The sequence below is a fragment of the Sitophilus oryzae genome, unplaced genomic scaffold (assembly GCF_002938485.1).
Source record: "Sitophilus oryzae breed Bouriz unplaced genomic scaffold, Soryzae_2.0 scaffold_857_pilon_pilon, whole genome shotgun sequence".
In the NCBI taxonomy this organism is placed as follows: Eukaryota; Metazoa; Arthropoda; class Insecta; order Coleoptera; family Curculionidae; genus Sitophilus; species Sitophilus oryzae.
Genome location: NW_022147480.1, coordinates 1,892,618 through 1,914,512, shown reverse-complemented (window position 1 = coordinate 1,914,512; position 21,895 = coordinate 1,892,618). Strand labels below are relative to the sequence as shown.

At 33.8% G+C, this 21,895-nt stretch overlaps 1 protein-coding gene across 5 annotated transcripts in view; it reads left to right on the top strand.

Annotated features, from left to right (window-relative positions):
* Window positions 1–3,268: 3,268 nt before the first annotated feature.
* Window positions 3,269–21,895, top strand: part of LOC115889918 (gamma-aminobutyric acid receptor subunit beta-like) — a 98,129-nt gene continuing 79,502 nt past the window's right edge. For all 5 annotated transcript variants that reach the window (XM_030910013.1, XM_030910009.1, XM_030910011.1 and 2 more), the window contains exons 1-2: window positions 3,269–3,638; window positions 8,886–9,071. In XM_030910013.1, coding sequence (XP_030765873.1) covers window positions 8,944–9,071 — 128 coding nt within the window. In that variant the 5' untranslated portion in view covers window positions 3,269–3,638; window positions 8,886–8,943. The remainder of the gene's footprint in view (window positions 3,639–8,885; window positions 9,072–21,895) is intronic.

Genomic DNA, 21,895 nt, shown 5'->3' with positions numbered 1-21,895 from the left:
TCAGCAGTATTATATATTAATAATATTGTTGTAGGTATATTGCACGGGTCGTATAATAGACATAAAGCTAGTTAATAACACGTTCGTACATCTTAACAGAAATATAATAATACATTTTTGAAAAATACAAACATCTTTCAATCATCATTTCATTTTCTATGAAATAACTTATGGTCTAACAGCTAGCAACGTTTTCGAGAAAGTATTTTAAGACGTCTGGCTCTTTGATATATCTTTTACTATGCTCTCTGGAACAGCATGCGGCCCGTCTGGCTGCCGATACCCGTTGCGTTCACTACTGCACATCGGAAGAAAATCCTATATTTTCTATTAATTTAGTCCTATAAATTCTAGTATTGAATATAAATCGAACATGTCTCCATAGCGCAGTGCGTAGAGTTATCGACCACGAACCGATGATTCAGAGTTCGAATCCGGGTCAGGGCAAAAACTTTTTTATTTTATTTTCGTTTATATTCTGTTAGTAAAGTATTAAATAATTCTGGTAATTAAAAATAAACAAATATTTAATGCTTTACTATCAGAATATAAACAAAAATAAAATAAAAAAGTTCCCTACCGAAGCCCTGACCCGGATTCGAATTCTGAATCATCGGTTCGTGGTCGGTAACTCTACGCACTGCGCTATGGACACATGTTCGATTTATATTCAATACTAGAATTTAAAGGACTAATAAAAATATAGGATCTTCTTTCAATGCGCAGCAGTAGGGAACGCAACGTTTACCGGCAGCCGGACGGGCCGCATGCTGTTCTAGAGAGCATAGTAAAATATATATCAAAGAGCCAGTCGTCTTAAAATACTTGTTTTTCCGACGTTGCTAGCTCTCGTACTATTAGAAAATGGTGTTATAGATAGATATTAATTGGCGCATTCTGCGCAGAATGCCAGCAGAATGCCCATTTATCAGGCTGTCACACCGACATAAAACGTATTTTATCGTTTCTTCAAATTGACTAAACCACATGGCTATAGACAGCATGGCTTTGTTAATCAATCCCATAAGCTTTAGATGCCTATTAAGCTCAAAATACTCTGTTAGTAGACTCACTCAGCTTTGGTTCTATTCCTTACCATGTGAATTTTAGCGAATGTTCTACTATAAACTTTTTAACTTGCCTTTGTCCTGGTGAGTGCTCCCACTATTCTACAGGGTCCTAAAATAAAAATCTTGGGAATTTTTATTATTGCAACACATCGAGAACGTAACTCGTCAATAAATAAACTTCAGTAAATATTTAGTATTAAAAACTTTGATACACTTGGAGAAATGAAGCCTTAAAATTTTGACTACAATTTCACAAAATTGAAAATATTTACTATAGATACTCCGTATCGTATGTGGTAAACAACCGTGTATTGTTTGTCACTTTTAAATTAAGATTCATCTCATAAATCCATCACAATCTGGCAGCGCTGTCGCCATCGTTTGTCATTCAAAGTTGATCACGTGCATCGGAAATTGTTTTGCGATTACCATATAAAATTATTATCGTATCATCGTATCGTCGGATCGGATAACGGATGCATGAAAATCAAGCTTTAATCTGTGCTTGGTTTTGCGTATTATTCAGACAGTTATTACCAAACGAACTGATTTAGAGTTTCGTTCGATCATACTAATATCTTAATCACACCCCATCTCTCCTCCACGACAACGTCCCAGATATAAAACACACCGTCGTCGTCTCTCCTCGATCCTCCACGCCCTCGCCCGGCCATCTCCTCCGCTGACCTATTCTTCCCTGTTGTCCACCTGCCGGAGCCGCCGCCGCTCGCTCCGGCCATCGGCATCCATCCAGCCTCCTCCGATCTGCTCTCTCCCTCTCCAACTCTATCGATCTCTCCAGCATCGAGCGGCGAGCGAGCGATCTCCCGGGCACGGCAATCCGACGGAAGACGACGATGTCGATGACGAAGAGCAGCGGCGGTGGTGGTGGGATGCGCGCGACGATGGTGGATGGTGGCGTCTTTGTCTGGCCTACGGGGACGGAGGTGGGTCTCGCTTGGTAGTGCTGGATGCTCGGCTGTGTCCGGTCCGGAGTTGGAGGAGAACGTTTGGGTTGGATGGCGGGAGAGCTGAGAGAGAGCGTAGTAGGAAATAGTAGGGGGTTTGGAGTAAAAAATGTTCCATCAAAAAGATCCTCCAGTCCCAAAGCAGTTCTTTTACTACAAAAAGTAATCTTATGTAAAACCCTCTTATTCTTGTAGATTAGAGTATAGTTCCCTCAAAAGGAAATAAAACATCTCCCAAAAGGCAAAAAATAATATTATTGATTAAAATACTAATAATTTAAAATTAATTAATATACTGGGTGGTCCAAACTGTATTCCGGAAACTTTGGCAGTATATTCTGTGGATAAAAATAAATAAAAAAGTTCGTATAAGTGTATGTCCTAAAATGATTAGTTTCGGAGATACAGGGTGTAGAAGTGTCATTTTTATTTCGATTTTTTTTAAAATAATTTATGAAATAACATCAATAGTCTTACTTATTTTATACTTGTCAGCAATTAGGTTTAATTTGCATAAAGAACAAAAAATTTCTTAACATTTCGGAAAGTTTATCTCTTTCCGTCGTCGGAAGCAAGAAAATATAAGGAATAAAGAAAAAAACAATTTAAAATATTTAAATGAAATTACTCAAGAACACTTTAGTTTGTTTTAAACAGATACGTCTACAAAAACCGTTGAAGTTTTGTTAAAATAACATTATATCAAGTTAAACTTCAAAATTAACAATTATTACCTGATAACAATTACTTAATAAGGTAAAACCAAAAAGCCTCAAATTTTCTGTATGATTATTTTTTAATTTTTACGTGTGTTATATTTATTTATATTATGTTCTTTAAAATCAAAGAAGCGGTTGCCATACATTACTAATATCTACAGATGCATTAGCAATAAATTAGGATTAACGCAGCAGTGTTTACAAAAAATAACTATTTTATTTTGTAGATTTTCTTGCAGTGGCGAAATACCCATATAGGATTTTTTTGGAGTCAAATTAATAATATGACCAAACCAAACAAACCAGAGCTTAAAAACTATCTCTAAATAGTCATTAGATAAGGCAAGAAACAACATATTCTGCCTTCGTGACATCGGCGTCCTTACTACCGCACCCCGATCCCGGCACCAGCACTCCCCGACTCCCCCACGCTCCCCGCGAAGGTCTGCGTGCCCGCGCACCGGCTCGTCGTCGCACCCGGGGTCCACCGACCACTCCTTGAACGGCCGACCGCCCGACCGCGTTCACCCAGCTCCACGCAGCGCCGCGAACGCACACACCGACAAACGACGACGCTCGGGTCCCCAACAGCCCTTCAGTACCACCTCCGGTACACCGAAGATAAGAAAAAATCGAGCGCGCCGCGAATTTTCGAAAAATTCGACGGTCCTTCGAGCCAAAAATTTGAACTTTTCCATGTTGTGGTGCTTGTAGGTCGGGTCCTGGTTCCAGAACAGACGTGCCACGCCTCTAGGCTAAGGTCGGGAGCGTTATCTGTTTATTTATAGGTTTTCCAAGATGGTTTTGGGACTGTCAAAAAGAAAAACGTTGAGGGACGGTGCAGCGGAGGCTGCGTCCGAAGACAGGACCCCGTTTTCCAGGTACGAACCTGCTTTATCTAGGTTTATAGGTTTGTAGATATATATCTATTTGTTTATCATATACAAACGAATTATGAATTAATTTAAAGGCCGTGCTGAACTTTAATCATATTTAAACAAGTTTAAGTGTGTTTTTGTTTGATAAAAACGAAAGGAAAACAACTCAGGGTTATAGTAATGTTTTTATATTCTTTTAGATCGTTGTTAAAAACATTTTTGATTTTAACGCTCCTAGTTTCTTGATTTTGTGAAGATTATCAATACAGCTACAAAACGAAACAGTTTCAGATAGTTTAATACATAATAAACTAGTTCAAATTGTTTTCATTTTTGGAACTGTATTGATAAACAATCTTTATAAAATCAAGAAGCTAAGAGCATTTAAATTTAAATGTCATCAATAATGATCAAAAAGAAAATAAAAACACTACTATTAGCTTTGTTCCTGTCAAACAAAAACAAGCTTAAGACCAGCCAGACTTGCTGAAATCTGATTCAAGTTTAGCGTGGTCTTCAAGGTAATTCACAATTCGTCTGTATCTGATGCACGTTTATTTATTGTAGAAACTGAACAATATTTAGGCTAAGCTTTACATAACATATTTGATATGAAATTGAATTGTATTATCTAAAATTTATTCAAAAAAAATTAGTTCTCTTAATAATAAACTTTAAAAAAACTGACCGCGACTTTGAAATTTTAAAAATTAAAAAATAATATTATATTAACGATAAAACTTCATTAATAATATACCTTTACAATAAGATCAAAATGGTTTTAAATCAAAAAAAATCTTTAAAACTATAGAACATGTAATTTAATAATATATATAGTATTAATTAATATATAGTATTGTATTCCAAAAGTATCAATTCATTAGAATTCCGAAATCGATCATTTTTTGTCAAAAAAATTGTTGTAATTTGAATTGGTTTTAATATTAATATCGTTTTACGGGACTTGCAAAATTTGCTGTGTGCCGATCAATTTTGTTTGTGTATATTTAGAACCAACTGTCAAAAAGACACCAGCGCCAGCGGATACGCCTTTGTAATTGTCAACTAAACTCAGTTTACTTTTGTACATCAACACAATAAAAACATCATATTCAACAAACATCAATCAATTATTCTTATAACAAACTAAAAAATATTAGAAAATAGCTGACCCGGGAAACGTTGTTTTGCCATATATATATTTTTTTTTTCACACGTCACTAAAGTATTAATTTTTACGACGTGATTGGCAATACAAAAACGTCATTTTAACGCCTAGGCATAAAAGTAAAGCACTTTTACGTCTAAGCAAAAAAGTACAAAAATATATTATTACACTGACATAAAGTGTCAAATTCAACGAGCGTAACCATAGTTTCTCGATATATAATTACATACAAGGTATTACTTTTAAATCTTTTTATATTATTTTGTACGTTTCAAATTGTTTAAAAAAATAATTTTTGGCATTTGAAAAAAAAATAGCATGTTCTATTTGGAGTAAAAATGACTTTTTGAGCCTCGCCTGTACACAACCACATTTTCTTTACTCCTAGTAAAACAATATACTATTTATGGGACAACGATAATTTTTATTCACAGGGTTAAAAATTATTGAATTACTAATATCGCTATTAAAAAATAGGGGTTGATGATAGAAGGGTGAAAATTTCGGGTTATATGTTTTTTTTAATGCCACATCATAAAAAATTAAAAATAAAAAAATTGGTCCAAAAATTTAAAAAAAATACTACTACCTTTCTCACTTAGGGGTATAAAAATAGATCACAACCTACTTTCAGATCTACTGAAACGGGATGGTTGTTCCACGTTGGTGGACCCAAAAGTTCAATTATTTCCATTTTTTCTGCAAGTGGGTTCACCATAATTGTTAAAAAGTTTAACGGTATTGAGAAGAACTTCAACGCACAAGTCACAGAACAGCTATCTAGCAACTACCGCACCTGATCGTTCAACCTTGTGGCAAGTGAAAAAATGCGAAAACATCTAGAAATAATAACAAAAGACAGCAAATTGGTCGAAGGAATTTATTATCATCATTTACTCTGATAAATGTTTAAATAAACTTTTCAAATTTCAATCCTTCATATTTTCTCAATGACTCGACCAATTTTCAAAAACGCAGCGGAAAAGTATAGATAATAGAAAGCCCTTTTCATTGCCGTACCATTTGACCATTTCCCCTTCCCATTTGAAAAAAATTGGGGGATGACACCCTCGCTCAGAGGGTTGAAGATTTTGCAATCATTTTTGGGGCAAAAGTTGTCCCCCTCACAAACAAAATTGACGTGTTTTTGAATTTTCTGAAAAAAAATTACCCTGGCCGTTATGCCTTGCGGAACGTTTTCGATGGGCCACCCTGTGTAAAATTTTATCAAAATTGGTCTAGCTGTTTCGGAGAAGGAGACTGTGACACGGAATTTTATATACCGTGCTGACAATTCATACCTTTGGGTCCGTATTTACATGTGTGGAAGTAAATCGCATAGGGATCTTATTAAGTCGATTGTAGTTTGGAAAAAACTACAATCAATTATTTCTAATGAATTGCGAGATATCAATTTTTGAATCCAGAGTTCTAATAGCGCGACCACTGCCGAACACCAACTCAATTCCATTGATTTTTACCAAAAGTGCAAGTGTTTCTAACTTACACTTAAAAATTTACAAGCTATAGAGAAAATTACAACGACTCGTTAATAAATAAACAAATAAACAGTTACGGGACGTAATTTAATCGTTACTATCTGAAAGCATGATGTACTAAGTATATCTCCTTCCACGTTTCTTAGAAATGTGCACAGTTTCTCGGTTTATTTTATACGTTTGGCAACGTGTTTACTGTCCTCTCTTTGTTCAGTACATTATAAACGCATTGTACTCTTCTTACATACGGAAATCTTGACCCAAAACTAACCTTTGCCAGTCCTTAGTATATTAGATTTACTACAGTCAAAATTATTGATCTAAATCTCGTTTAAATAATATCACGTATGGTAACGCAAGTATTTTAGTCTCGATAAACATTGAAATTAAACTGAAATTGAGATGCTACATCTCTGAGAGCAGAGCAGTAGTCAAACAAAGGGATTATATGTGTGAGTTTAAAGGTCAAACGCGTTTATCTTTATGTATGTCATTTCGAAATGTCAACCCGTAAACGCCTGTACAGCATACTGGTAATTAAGTTTTAATTTTCTGGATGGATTCCAGTCAAACATGGCCTGTTAAGTTTAATAATATACTTAGACAAAATTGAATTTCTGAATATATGAATAAAAATAATAAGTCAAAATATAATTAGCTTTAGATTAATATTAGTAGCTCTAAGTTTATTTCTAAAATTTTTTAATTTTTGTTGATGTTAAATGTTTAAATTAGGTTATTATGCAAAATTTTGATGAAAAATATTAAAGGTTTTATGCGATTTTAAATAATTTTAATTTTTTTAAAAATTCTAAAATCTATGTGACTGACTCACTGATTAATCACGATCCTGCTCAAACCACTCAACGTAAGAAGCTCAATTTTGGCATACAGGTTGATTCTAGGGTGTAGAGGTTTGATAAGAAGGTATTTTTCGAAATTCCAGTTCCAAGGGGGTGAAACCACCCGGCCCTCAAATATTACAATATTTTTTATTTAAAAAACGGTCAAGTTTCCGAAAAAACGCTTAAACACGTATATTTTATTTTGTTGTTTTACATATTTTAAGATTTTTTAAAAATTTATACCGGGTTTTTCATAAAATATGACCATTGAGTAATCACGATTCTGCTTAAACTGCTTGACGTTTAAAGCTGATTTTTGGTAAACGGATTGCCTGTGGGGTGTAGAGGTTCGATGAGGAGGAGTTTCTCGAATCTCAAATTCCAAGAGGGTGAAAACGCCCCTCAAATATTACAATATTTGTTATTTAAAAAACGGTTAGTGTTTCGGGAAAACGCTTGAACACGCCTAATTTATTTTGGTTTTTTACATATTTTGCATTTTTTTAAAAAATTATACAGGGTGTTCTAAAAAGTTGGGTAATTGATTAACCACGATTCTGCTTAAACTGCTTGACGTATAAAGCTTATTTTTTTCGGAAGTTTTACGGATTTTTCGAAAGTCAAATTCCAACGAGATGAAACTACCCCTCAAATATTACCAAGTTATATAATAATATCGCCATATTGTTTTTTCTCATGCTGACATAAATGTGAGAAAATTTTATCCAGTTTGTATGTTAATGGAAATTCTTGCTTTGCTTTATCATCACCATTACAAATGATTAATTCGACGCAAACGACGTTGCGGGTACACGCTAGTATTACATAATCGTAGTGTATACGATGAACGTTTATTTATTATTTTGAATTGAAAGTCAATATAGTGTCTCGCTAAGTTCAATATTAGGGACATTTATATGTGAATTTTTTACCAAAAGTCAACATAACTTATATGATATTTATATATATATAAGCGATAATAATAAATATCTAATCATTCCCATCAATAAATTAAATATTTTAGAGTAAAATACGCAAAGCTAATAATATTACAATGGCTCTTTTCGAAGCTAAAATAAGCTTGTGTTAAAAATTTACATGTTCTACCCAAGGTCGCCCGCAAGGATAGCCAGCCTATTATTCGTTGCTGAATTATGAAAAATCGAAAATCACCCCGCTTTTCTATACACACATGTAATTTCTGGGGGATCGTTTGTGCAGAAAATAAACGTAATTTATTATAATAAACGACTATATTGTGCCCTGATTTATTTATACACTGCGATAAATTATATGCCATCTGAAGTTATTTATCGTTCACGCCGTCTGCATTGATTTATTATTTTTTGTTTCAATGAAATGAATTCATTATCGAGTAGCCTTTAACTTTGCTAATTACTTTTGTTTTGTGTCTAATTTTAGAGTATGAATAAAATTGTTTATAATATAGATCTCGGTTTTTAATTATGTAGATCCTTACTAGAGTAGTAGTAAGTTTTTTTTCAAACGTCACTATTTGTCAACAGACATTGTGGTTAAAAAAAGTTTATTTTTTACAAGTTAATTGTTAAGCTTTCTCTATGAATACAATTTATTATCCAGATGTGTGTTATAAGTCACAAGGACAAGAATATTTCACTAAAATTCAAAAGTAAAAATTAAAAAAAAATAAAAAAAAATAAAAAAATATAAAAAATGTGCCAGTAATTTTTTGAAAATGGAAGTTTTTTATTTGCAGGGGAGGTTAAACGCCGTCGACACGACGATCGCTGGGCTGGCCGAGCCCCATCAGCGAGATGGGGCCCCACGGGGCCAAGTCCTGGACGCTCAGGGCTGGCCCAGGGCCGTGGCCCGCCTTCAACCTCATACTACCGATTGTGATAACGATGGGACTGCTTTCTGTACCGCCCACAGTTCAAGCCGGGTAAGTACTAGTATATCTATAACAATATTTCTATATAGGGTGGTCCAAACTGTACTCCGGAAACATTTTGAAATGTTTTGTGCCAAAAGTTCAACAGAAACTGTTTTACCATCATTTTTTTGCAAACAAATTTATGATTAATTTAAAAAAATAAAATGTTCCCTAATTTATTATTTCTGTCAAATAACTATCTACTCAACGTGTTTATTTTTTGTCAATAATGACATGTATTGACTATTTCCATTCTAAACATCTTAGGAACGGTTGCTCGTAGCGATTTTTAGCAAGAGATATTTTTTACATAAAAAGTCACGGAGATGTACATGTTTCACACAGTAGTTTTATACATGTATGGACAAAAAGTTATTACTCTTCAAAGCAGTTGAAACACATGTAGGTGGCGCCCGCTACAAACAGGTGTCATATTGACATCAAAATCAAATTTCTCATGTCAAAAAACTCCCAGACCTCCTTACACAATCCCCTTGTTTCTCAAAATATGCATTTTACCAAATATTGACGTTACTTTTTAAACCATTTGAAAAAAAAATCGGAATATGAAAAAATTTCTACACCTTTAAAAAAGAAACGAAGCATTTTAAGACACACATTTATAATTTAATGGTTTTAAGTTTAATTTTTAAAATTAATAATTTAAGAATTATCAACAGAAAATTTGATTTTTATATGGGACACCCTGTATATTTGTAATTTATTGAAAATAATTTAAAATTACCTTCCAAAAATATAACACACTTGATATTTTGTTCGAATCCTCTTCGAGATATAGAGTATATAAAAATTCATAGCTTTAAATAAGTAGGCTTTGAACGGCACAGGCTGTAATGCAAAAAAATTCTAGCTGTGAGCATCAATTAAAACGAAAATAATATTTGCTATGAGAGATGCAGAATTTTATAACAATTTAAAATATATTTAACCAACATCAACACATTTAAACTATATCTAATAACAATAAAACTAAATAGCAAACCAAGACATGAGATTTTGCTACAGGTGTTCAACATATCAACCGTCTTCTGTTATGGACAGACGAGGCAGTTTTTGAACATTTCTCGCAGAATTCATTAACTCAGTGGGGGTGAAAGATACCCTCTCATAACTGCTAAGTATTTCTAATTCTTGTCTAGATTACGGAAAAATAAGGAACCTTTATTCTTCCACAAATATATCCATAGGATTAGATCCATGGGCACTAAGTTAGGCGGTCTCGACGGCCAACGGCTGGGATCTTGGTTAGCTATTCAATTATTCTTAAATTTGACTGCAAAAATTTGCTGATAACTTCAGCGTTCAGAGGCGGTGCGTCGTCTTGCTGGAAAAATATGTTTTCGAGTTCCATTAAGGGGAACTCGAAATTAACTCTTCAATAAGGGGTCCAAACCTGGGTCCAAAGCCTACTAGTTTAAAGTGGCGAACTTTTAAAAATTCTGTATTTCGAAGGGGATTATGATAAAATATCAAGTGTGCTATATTTTTGGAAAGGTAATTTTAAAATCTTTTCGGTTAATTAAAATATAGAGGGTGTCTCAAATAAAAAATAATTTTTCTGTTGATAACTCTTAAATTATTAATTTTAAAAAATTATACTTAAACCATTAAATTCTACGTAAAAGGTGCTTTGGAAATGTTTTCATAGAAATACAAAATTTTCAATAGCAAAAGTTACAGCGATTTGTTAAAATTGCACATTTTTTGAAAAACACCCCGTATCTCCGAAACGGTAACAGATATTGATGTGCGGTTTTCACCATCATGTTTTTGATGAAAATTGAGCTCCAGACACCGATATTAGTTTTTCGTCTATCTCCTATAGAAAAGGGTGTTTCCATTTAAAAGCGTCGAATTTGACCCACCCTGTACATGTTTCACACAGTAGTTTTATACATGTATGGACAAAAAGTTATTACTCTTCAAAGCAGTTGAAACACATGTAGGTGGCGCCCGCTACAAACAGGAGTCATATTGACATCAAAATCAAATTTCTCATGTCAAAAAACTCCCAGACCTCCTTACACAATCCCTTTCACTCTCAGACTCCCTTTCACCCAAATATTGACGTTACTTCCGAAACCATTTGAAAAAAAATCGGAATAAAAATGAAACTTCTACACCCTGTAAAAAAGAAACGAAGCATTTTAAGACACACATTTATACGAACTTTTTTACTTATTTTTATCTGCAGAATATGCTGCCGAAGTTTCCGGAATACAGTTCGGACCACCCTGTATATCGGGACAAAAGCTATGTCAAAACTCACAAACGAATCTACATCATTAAGAAAATTATTGGAGATAAAAAAAAATGTTTACACATACACAAATTTAATTTTACAAAACTTAAAATCATCTGAAAACAAATCCAGTTTAACTAAAACTAAGAAAGAAAAACTAAATAAGACCCAGGATACCAAACCGAAATAAATCAATCATTCAACAGATCGACTATCGGCAAACTTTGCGAACGAGAGCGGCGAGTGTCGTCTTTGTTCGAGCGAAATAAAAAGAAAAAAGACGCCCGCAAGCCTCAGAAGGCATAAGCGAAGGAAGCCGAGGTAATGCCAAAGCAAACAAGAGGAGACGAGCGCTAGAGGATCGCGATAAATCAAGAAAGGAGAAAAAATATTGAGGAGCGAGAGCAATCGGCGGTTGTGAAGTGCAAATAGAGCTCGTCTCGCGGTGTGTATAGAAATTCGATTACGGTTTGAGACGGTTTGGATGAGGAATAAGACGATTGGAAAATTTGATAAAAGAAAGAGCCTAATAAAATGTCTCCATGTTTCCATAATTCTTTTCTATAAAGTACAGTAATAAGCAAAAATAAAATTATGGTTTTTTCCACAGCAACTGTTAAAATTGCCTTATATCTGTCAAAAATAGTACTTTAACCGCAAGGGTAGATTAAATGATACTTTAACAGCGAGGATAGGTTAAAAACTGTATTTCTTCTCGCACGTTTTTTAATTGCTTCCATTTTTAAAAATTCTTGTATTTCTTTTCATAAATTATTTGGGATTTAAATGGAAGTAGTTTGGATATGGCGTTTGCCGCCTCAGCCTGAATATCTGTTGGTAATTTCCTTATTTCGTTTTGAGCCATTTCTGACTCCAATTCAATCAGCAATCGACACGAAAGAGAATTAAAAAATATTGACTCAAAACAACTAAAGAGGCAGCTTTATTTATTTGTCAAATTACATAGAAACCAACGCCAACCCAGCACAATATTTTTTCTACTCGTAATAAATTTCTTGAAATAATAATTTCTGAATATTTTTTAAAATGTAACTCGCTATGGAAGAAAAAATATTGTTTTATACACGACGATAAAATTGCGACGATTTTATCGCTCGTGAATTAATCTTTTCGGTAGACGATAGAATACCATTTCATCGTCTTGTATAAAAAATAGCTATTCTTATATTACACAACTTACGTAATGGGTTAATCTACCGGGTCCGTCTCAAAAGTGGCTCCCTATAACATTTTTAATTTTTACAAATAAAAAAACGAGATTTGGTATGTTAGTATATGACATAAATTAGGATTCATTGACGTATTCAATTGTTGATTGTGATTTAATTAAATTGAAAAAAAAATCAGGTCCGTATTTATAAAAATTAAGCCAGGAAACAATAGAAAACAAAATTGAAAATTCCGTTTTTTTTTCGAATATATTCGGAATTTTTCAAAATGCAATACAGCATTTTATTGAGCATCAAATTGCGCAACTTTGCCTCCAGTTATTCCAATGATGAGCGTCGAATTCGAGCCACCCTGTACATACGCCAAACAGGTAGAAAATTAGATATGTCCGATACACACAAACAAAAAAAATGTATTAATAATCTCCGACAAAGTTCCGATCTAGCAACACATCGCATATTAAATAGTCACACAATTAATGTGAATCCAACCCTGGCCAGAACCCGGTCGTTTCTCTCTCTCTCTCACACTCCCACTCATTTCTTCCCTCGTTCCCTCTCTAACGGGGGTGATTTTTAATGGAGATGAGAGACAAAGAAAGGCGGCCGTGGTTCGGCTCCAGCCAAACGGGCGTCTCTAAGAGCAGCAGCCCCTGCAGAAGACGAATTTTGGCAAGAAAGTGTTTTATTAATGGATTACGAGACGGGGATGAACAGGAAGGGGGTAGAGGGGGGTAAAAGTAGGGAAGAAGACGGGGGTGGTTTAGATGTGTACACGCTCTAAAGTGCTTTAGGGTTTTTTCGAAAGAAGGATGATTGGTGGGAGTAGTTTTGTGTGTCAGGGTTGTTGTGGTTCGAAAAAAATACAACGCTTTAAGTTAATGTCTATTTTTAATCTCTAATTTATGTTCACGGATTCTGAGGCAGTAATGACATAGCGAGTGTTTATATTTTTTTAACGATCTAAGACACTCAAAGAAATTTCTCAAGGTTTACGACCAAGAAAAATCAACGATTTTTCTTGGTCTTATAAGTAAGACCAATTTTCGATTGTGATGGGAATTTTAACAGGACACTGTCTCCCCAATAAAAACCTCTAGTAGATTGAAGCTAAGAAACAACGGCGAATGCAGATTTTGTGACGAAAATGGGGAAACACCAGAACACCTTATCACTGAGTGCACCGAGACGACAACCATTCGAGCCATAAACTTTGGTATGAGTGATATCGGAGATAGTGAGCTAACCTCTATAAAACTGTCTCAGATACTGACTTTTGTCAAAGCTCTGAGACTGTATGATGAGTTATAACTCAAGAAAGATGACTCTAGGAAGAATCCAACTGAATAGAAAGCATTCCAATTAAAGGTTACCGTTGCATATACGGTTTTCGGCTGTTTTTGTATTATAAGGAAAAAAAATTATATACTCACATTCTATTGACCTTAGAGATATAACTAAGTAATTCTCTATTTAGCCAATTTGTTAAACCAAGTAAAAAATTAGATAAAAATATTTTAAAACCTATTACGTCATTTTTCCTTAAGAAAAGGATTCATGAAATTCCGGACAATTTACTAGCTGATTTGGTAGAAAATCCAATCCAATCCACAAAGTTTGCCAAAATTCAACCTTCATTACTATCAGCTTCTTCAATGTAACCTGCCAATGATTTCTGAATAAAACAGTTGTTCATAGCTTTTTAAAGAAATTTTACAATTAAAAGCTTAATTAAAGGATTGTAAAATGGATGTGTTATGAGCATCCTCAGTGGCGGACTAAGCCTGTCGGGGGCCCGGGGCGGCGAAGCTAAATGTGGCCCCCTGTCTGTTTAGATAATGATATACTTCTAATACATATTTTGTAAAAATTGAATGACGTATGTATAATGGTTGACAAAATTCAAGTATTTATACTGGGTGTCCCAGGCTGAGCCTGCGTTAGAAGTTTCTAGAGAACTACAATATCTAGATACGAGATTTTGTGCATATCATTGTTTCACAATCGTTCTATCGATTAAAAATATTTTCAATATGGCGGCACTTTCCGAAGTACCGGAAGTTGACAGCAACTTTCTTATTTTAAATGGGTGACCCCATTTTTTATTACATACTTAAATTTTCTGTAAAATTTTATGAATTTTGATATTAAACACTCTATACCTAACGTTAACCGCTTTTGAGAAAAAATATTTATAATTTTTGGAGGAAAAAAACTGCCTGTCAAAAATATGTATATAGCCTAAACGTCAAATTAGTGATTGCCACAGCCACTGGACCATAAAGAGAAGACATGTGGCTACCTATTTCAAAAATTAAATTGTTCGAATGTCATATAATATTGGCCGTAGCTGTCATGGAATTGAGCGATTAAAAAATTATCATAAATCATTTTTTTTTCAAATGGAAATCCACTTTTTTTATTTCACTCGTGAAAAGGCTTTCGTTACTTTCGTTTTTAAAATTGGCTGTACTTAAACTGCCGTTAAACGGTAGCTTACTGAAATGCCGTTAATAGGTATGACGTCGTTGATGTGACGGACTTGACGGCTTTATGAAATATAGAAATTTTATAAGGACTAACCAACACTATCCACCCCTCCAAATAACCAACGTAACCAACGCAACTAACCTCGACGCTGATAAAAAATATAAAAAACAAATATAAATTAGTAAAAATCAACCAACCCCACCAAATAACCAACTAACCAATGAATTAACACCCTCCAAATAACCACGCTAACCAACCCGCCAAATAACTAAACCAATCCAACCAAAAAGAGTGAAACCGATGCAATAAGATCACGCTATAAGCAAAAAAATATAAAAAAGTCTTGGTCGGCGTGAGATTTGAACCACGGACCATTCGCTTACGAAGCGATAGCCTCAGCCACTGACTCACAGGTGCTCTTGCAAAATGCTTAAGGTTAGGCATTACTTTCCGCCGACATGAACGAGGTCACAATATCTATTAACGGCATTTTAGTAGGCTACCGTTTGACGGCTGTTTAAGTACAGGGTTTAAAATTTGTTACTTTTTGACTATTACATGTTCCTGTACCTAAAATAAATCGTTTTTAAGTTATTTAAGATTTAGCTTTAAAGTGTATATTTTTCTTGATTCTAACCAGTAGCCTATGACAGTATATATTATCGATCATCATTTCCAAGCTAACTTTGCGCTGTTTTTTTTTTTTCGATCGTACGGTATATTATTAAAATATCAACTATTAGAACGAAAATACGAGATATATTTATATAAATACACTTTTTAAACTTTTAAGCAGCAGAATATAGTTAAAGGAAATTCAAATAATTCATTTTCTGACAGATAGAAATAAATTGTCTGACTGTTTGACACTTAATGTCAAAGAAAGCTAGATAAAATCAAGAAAAATATACTTTTTCAAACTAAATCTTAAATAACTTAAAAACGATTTATTTTAGGTATAGGAATATGTCTAGTTAAAACGTAACGAATTGGAAAACCTTTCCACTAGTGAAATAAAAAAAGTGGGTTTCCATTTGAAAAAAAAATATTTATGATAATTTTTTAATCGCTCAATTCCATGACAGCTACCGCCATTATTATATGACATTTGAACAATTTAATTTTTGAAATAGATAGCCACATGTCTTTTCTTTATGTCACAGGGGCTGTGATAATCACTAAATTTGACTTTTAGGCTGTACAATTTTTTTCGACGGGTAGTTTTTTTCGTCCAAATATGTTAAATATTTTTTTCTTAAAAATGCTTCCAGGGAAACACCGCGACAAAATATCGCGATTTTGTAAGTCCTCCAAGATCCCAGGGGCCCCTTCGCTGTCTCAGACCCGTGGCCCCCTAAAGACTTCACTGCTCATCATCAGTAATGAAGCTAGAATACAAGTTATGCTGTGCATTGGTTGTAATTTAAAATGTTTATTCAGTAAAAATAAATAATGAAACCATTGAAAAATAACCTAAAAATCTAAAATAAATAAATTCAGTCTCAAAATATATAAAAAATAATAATTATTCAATAATAATTAATTAAATATCTGCTTCCATTTATACTGTTTTTAGTTGGCGTATACGTATGGTTTGCACAGTCCACCTACAAACTGCTTTATAACTACTGAACACATATTGGCCTTGTTTGCCAGTTGAATAAAAAATTACTCATTAAGATTTGGAGGCCCCCTAAAAGACGGGGACCGGGGCGGACCGCCCCCCCCCTTAGTCCGCCACTGAGTATCCTTAATCAGCATATTGTTTTGACCCCGCCCAGCACCCCTATTCGCTCCCCGGTCGCGTAAGTTTGTTTGGTTGAAAAAATACTTAAAGAAACACAATTTCTTTCCTCCCTCAGTATATTTGCAATCTCTAAGGACAATAGAATGTGAATATACAAAAATGTTCTTATATAAAAACCCAAAAATAGCCGAAAACCGTATATGCAAATAAAGGTTAAACCAAGGTAATTACCAAAGGTTGATTCTCACTATACCTTCATAAACCTAAGATAAACATCAGTGGCAAAATATGTCTTTTTGCGGACGACACTAGCTTCACTTGGAGCAACAAGGACATCACGGCACTTCATAGGATTATATCAAATGGCTTAATCACCATTAAATCTTGGTGCGATTCGAACCTCCTAGGTCTCAACATTTCTAAAATTAAAGCTTTGTCGTATAAAAACTCGTTGCAGCCTTTTGTACTTAACAACACCACCATTGACGTCGTCAAGTCTGTAAAATTCTTAGGGCTTGTTGTGGACAATTCTCTGAAATGGGACATAAATATCGAAGCTTTGTCGAAAAAATTGAGCTCTGCCTGTTTTGCATTAAGGTCTGTTTCTAAGGAGCTTAACTTGTCAGTGTTAGATGGCTAGAACTGTTTATTATGCACTTTTTGAGTCGCACCTCAGGTATGCCCTTCCATTCTGGGGTACGTGTTGTGCGACTCAATTTGACCGTATTTTCAAGCTCCAGAAGAGAACTGTTCGATATTCACTGGAACTAAACAGCTTAACTCATTGCCGGGGCTTTTTTAAAGAATTAAAAATATTGATTCTCCCTTCCTTATTTATATTTGAATCCATTTGCCTAATACGTAAACATGTATCAGCTTCTCAAGAAAGGCCATCTCACACTTATCCACTCAGGAACGCGGAGCAAGATCTTTATCTACCGACCCCACTCTCAGAGATAGTTAAAAGTTCAATATTATACAACTCGAAAAAAATGCACAATCACGTGCCATTTGAAATCAAATCCATAACATCATTTTTTTTTCATATCGCAAAGCATTGAACTCTTATTTACTAGACAAGGCTTTCTACGCCGTAAATGAATTATATTTTGAAAATCGAATTTGATCTTGTAAACACTGGTCTAATGTTTGCTATTGCTATATTTACTAATGACATCGAAATAGATTTATTTAGAGGTCATTGATATTTACTATAAACTAACTAAATATTTTTGAATATTATTTTTATTTTTTGTTCTTTGACATTGTAAACATTTATAAATGTTTATTTTAAGCTGTAAGACTGACAATATTATTTGTATAATGTTTGGTATTATCTTTTGTTTGTTTGTTTGTGTACCTTGTTTTTTTACTTTGTTTGTTAGTTTACCTTTGTCTACAAATTGAAAAATTTTTTGACAATAAAGGCATTTATTTATTTATTTATTTATTTTCTAATGATATAAATTGTACAATAAAAAGTATGGAACTGATACGGAACGGAAGCTTACGTATAGCGTTAATACAATAAAAAAGACGGAACGGATATGGAATGGAAACGGAAGTTATAGTGAGAATCAACCTTTACACGGTATTTTCAAGAAAAGTAACTCCCACGTTAAACAAGGGTCTTCAGTAACACAACACTAGCACAAAAATAAACTGCCTCCTATAGTTACGTACTTACATACGTCATTACATTAACATATCGCGTGTAATATAACACACTTTTTAGGCCGTCTAGGTCCAACAAAGGTACATTACATACCTACACTACCGTTACAACAGTGCCAAGATTGTTTTTCTAATAAGAAAATCAAACATCGTTAGCAATGCAGCAGTTTTGCACTAACACATTTTTTTGTAATATACTGAACTAATAAGCGCTTGAAAGTAAACTGATTAAAAAAAATAGAGCTAGGAACCAGATTAGTCTCTTTTTTTAAGAGTTATGATGTTGATTAACGATAATTGGACATGTCTATATAGATGACTGTAAATATAAAAAATCTAGTTATCCTGGATCCAGTTAATAAAAATGTGACTAATTACTAATGGGATGAGTAAAGTTTGTTAGGTTTATTACTGAAAAAAACGAAATGTCACTGGGTTTAATAAAGTTAGTTTTTTTAGATCGTGTAAGTCCTACTTTTTATGAGTAATGATTTAATAGTTGACTATTCTGATTTTGATCTTCGGTTAGGAATAAATTTAAAAAAATATAGTATTTATCGTCTGTTATCACTAGCGTCAAAACGAACCAAAAATTTAAATAATATGATTAATTTTTCGAAAATATTTTAGTTTCTTTTCCATACTAATGTAAGACTAATCAAAACCAAATGAGAAATAAATGGATTTAATCTGAGGGATTTCTAGTTAAGTTTTTTCTTCCTTTAAGAATATAGAGTCATAAACAGTATCCAGAGATAAAAAAAAATCTAATATTAAGACAATATTCCTACTCCTCTATAAAATACAAAAAAATTGTTTTTGTCTTGTGGTCTAAGCAAAAGAAAAAAACAATATTAGGAATACGAGTATAATCCGGAAAGGCAGATCTTACATTGATTATTTTTTTTTCAAAGAAATTGTTCCGATATTTTAATAGTTATTCTGCTATTCGGAGCCGGGAAGAATCCAAAAAATCAGGGATTATTAAAATCAGTCCAGCCGTTTTTGAGTTATAATGGTGTAACAATACGATATTTTTCGATATCATGTTGATATTTCTTTTTCTGTTCAACATAAAAAGAATTTGGGCAAAAATACGTATAAAATTCATCATATTACTTCAATACTGCTGATAACTGCGCTCTAGTTGCAAAAACAGTACAATAATTACAAGAAATACTTAACACAAAAAACTAAAATCATGTGCACTTCCTTCCGGAAAATCATAACGATGCTATAAAAATCAGTGAAGAACTATTGGAATATGTAGCGGAATTCAATGTTTCCGGCAGTTTGATTTCGGAAAAGGCCAATATCGACTTTAAAATGCAACATAGAATTAGCAACGCCTGAATAGCCTTCTGGAAATTAAAAAACAATTTTCTACAATTATGACTTGAGTACAAAACGTGGGTGCCGTACCGCCGCGCCGCACAGTAGGCAAAAATCCAGAAGTACGTCGCAAAAATTCTTTTTTTGTACCATTTTATTCAAATTTGGTAAAAACATTCTATGCCAGTAGGCCGTGAACCCTGTTAGTTTTGGCTGACTTGAGAGTGGTTGGGGGTGGTGGAGGGGATTCATAAAATGGAAAAATCATCTTTTGACTAATACAGCTACCAAAATGCGGTAAGAATATTTTACATTTCACTAAATTTTACGATTTTTGGCAGAGACAAGATGAAACAGAGAAATATTGAGCAATTATTACTCCTCTGCCATATACAGGGTTTGTTTTATATATTAACATCCTCGGTATCTTTTTTATTCGACGTTTTCGAAAAAAGTGTCTTGAATAAAAGTTTAACGGTCTCGAATACATTTTTCAAAACAGTCTTCTTTGCATGTACAGGGTGCCTTAGAAATCCTGTATGTGGCCCAACTTTCTTATTTCAAATTAGTACCCATTTTTTTATTTGATTTTTATTTTCTCCTAAAAATCCTAACTACTGTTTTGTAGCATAGCCTATACCTAATTTGAAATAAGATAGTTGAACCACGCCCAGACTTTTTGAAGCACTTTGTATATGCGAAATAGACTTTTTTGGCAAATTTATTCAAAACCACTTTCATTTGAGACAGTTTTCGGAAATGTCAAATAAAAAACATAAAGGGGGTGACAATGTATAAAAGAAAACCCTAGTATACTAATCCAATCGAACTTTTATTCAAGATTGTTTGTCATTTGAATAAGTTGGGTTTCTAATAATACCAGGCAATATGTGAACAATATTTTATTATTATATTTTAAATAAGTAATAATATGCTGAGAATTAAACAATGACAATTTAGGAAATAATAGAACTTATACTTATTAAAAATATCTAAATTTTATTTTACCACCTACTATTTACTGATATTTTGTTTTATAACAGCTGGAAGCAATGGTCACGAAGTGCACATTTTTAAATCTGAAAGAAAAATCCATTTCATTTAATTTAAAAAATTAGGTAATAATTTGTCAATTTGTCAAAAAATGTCATTTGGCATTTATGACATACCTCTTCGGAAATCTTGAGAAAAGTTACGTCACTTTATATTTCAAGTTCTTCTCTAGCTCTAGCTACTATAACAATTAATTTATGACAATTATCCACATAAAGGATGTTACTATACACATACGCATGGAGGCTTACGCTTCCAATAAATTTAATGTTGCGATTTTTTGCGATTTTTTTGACTCAACTTTTCTAAGATAGAATATATGTCACTATCAAAAAAACCTTAAATGATTATGTTCTACTTTGACCTTTAGGCGAGTTTTTATCTAAAAAATCAAAATAAAAGATACTTTCTTACTTACCTTCACATTAAATTTACCGCAACCGGGAATCTATGTAAAACACGTTATGACAATTTCCGGATCATATAAGCAACGAGGATATACGTGCGAGAACAGGCGTCATCGACGTTGTGTCACGAATCGCTACACTCAAGTGAAAGTGGGCTGGACATGTGGCTCGAGTGACCGATGGTAGGTGGACCAAAACACTGCTCGAATGGAGACCGAGAGCTGACAAAAGAAACCAGGGAAGACCACCAACACGATGGACTGACGACATAAAAAGGATCACCAATAACTGGATCCAGAGCGCACAAAATAGGCAACAGTGGGCGCAAATGGGGGAGGCCTATGTCCAGCAGTGGACGCAAAGGGCTGGCTGATGATGATGATGATCGGTCCTTGAAAAAGCTAACTGAAGTCATTATTACTAAATCCCTCTAAAGATGGGCTAGTCATGTATGCAGAATGCAAAAAGAACGCCTACCGAAATCTCTTCTTTACGGTGAGCTGGTAGATACTAAAAGGAAGTCGAGTGGGCAGCTTAAAAGGTACAATGATATTTTCCATGAAAACTTAAAGGGGATGAGAATACAGAATCAATGGCAGGAAGCAGCGTACAATAGAATGCACTGGAGAAGACTTGTAAACTCAGTTAACAATGACAACCAAAAAGTAAAGCGGCAA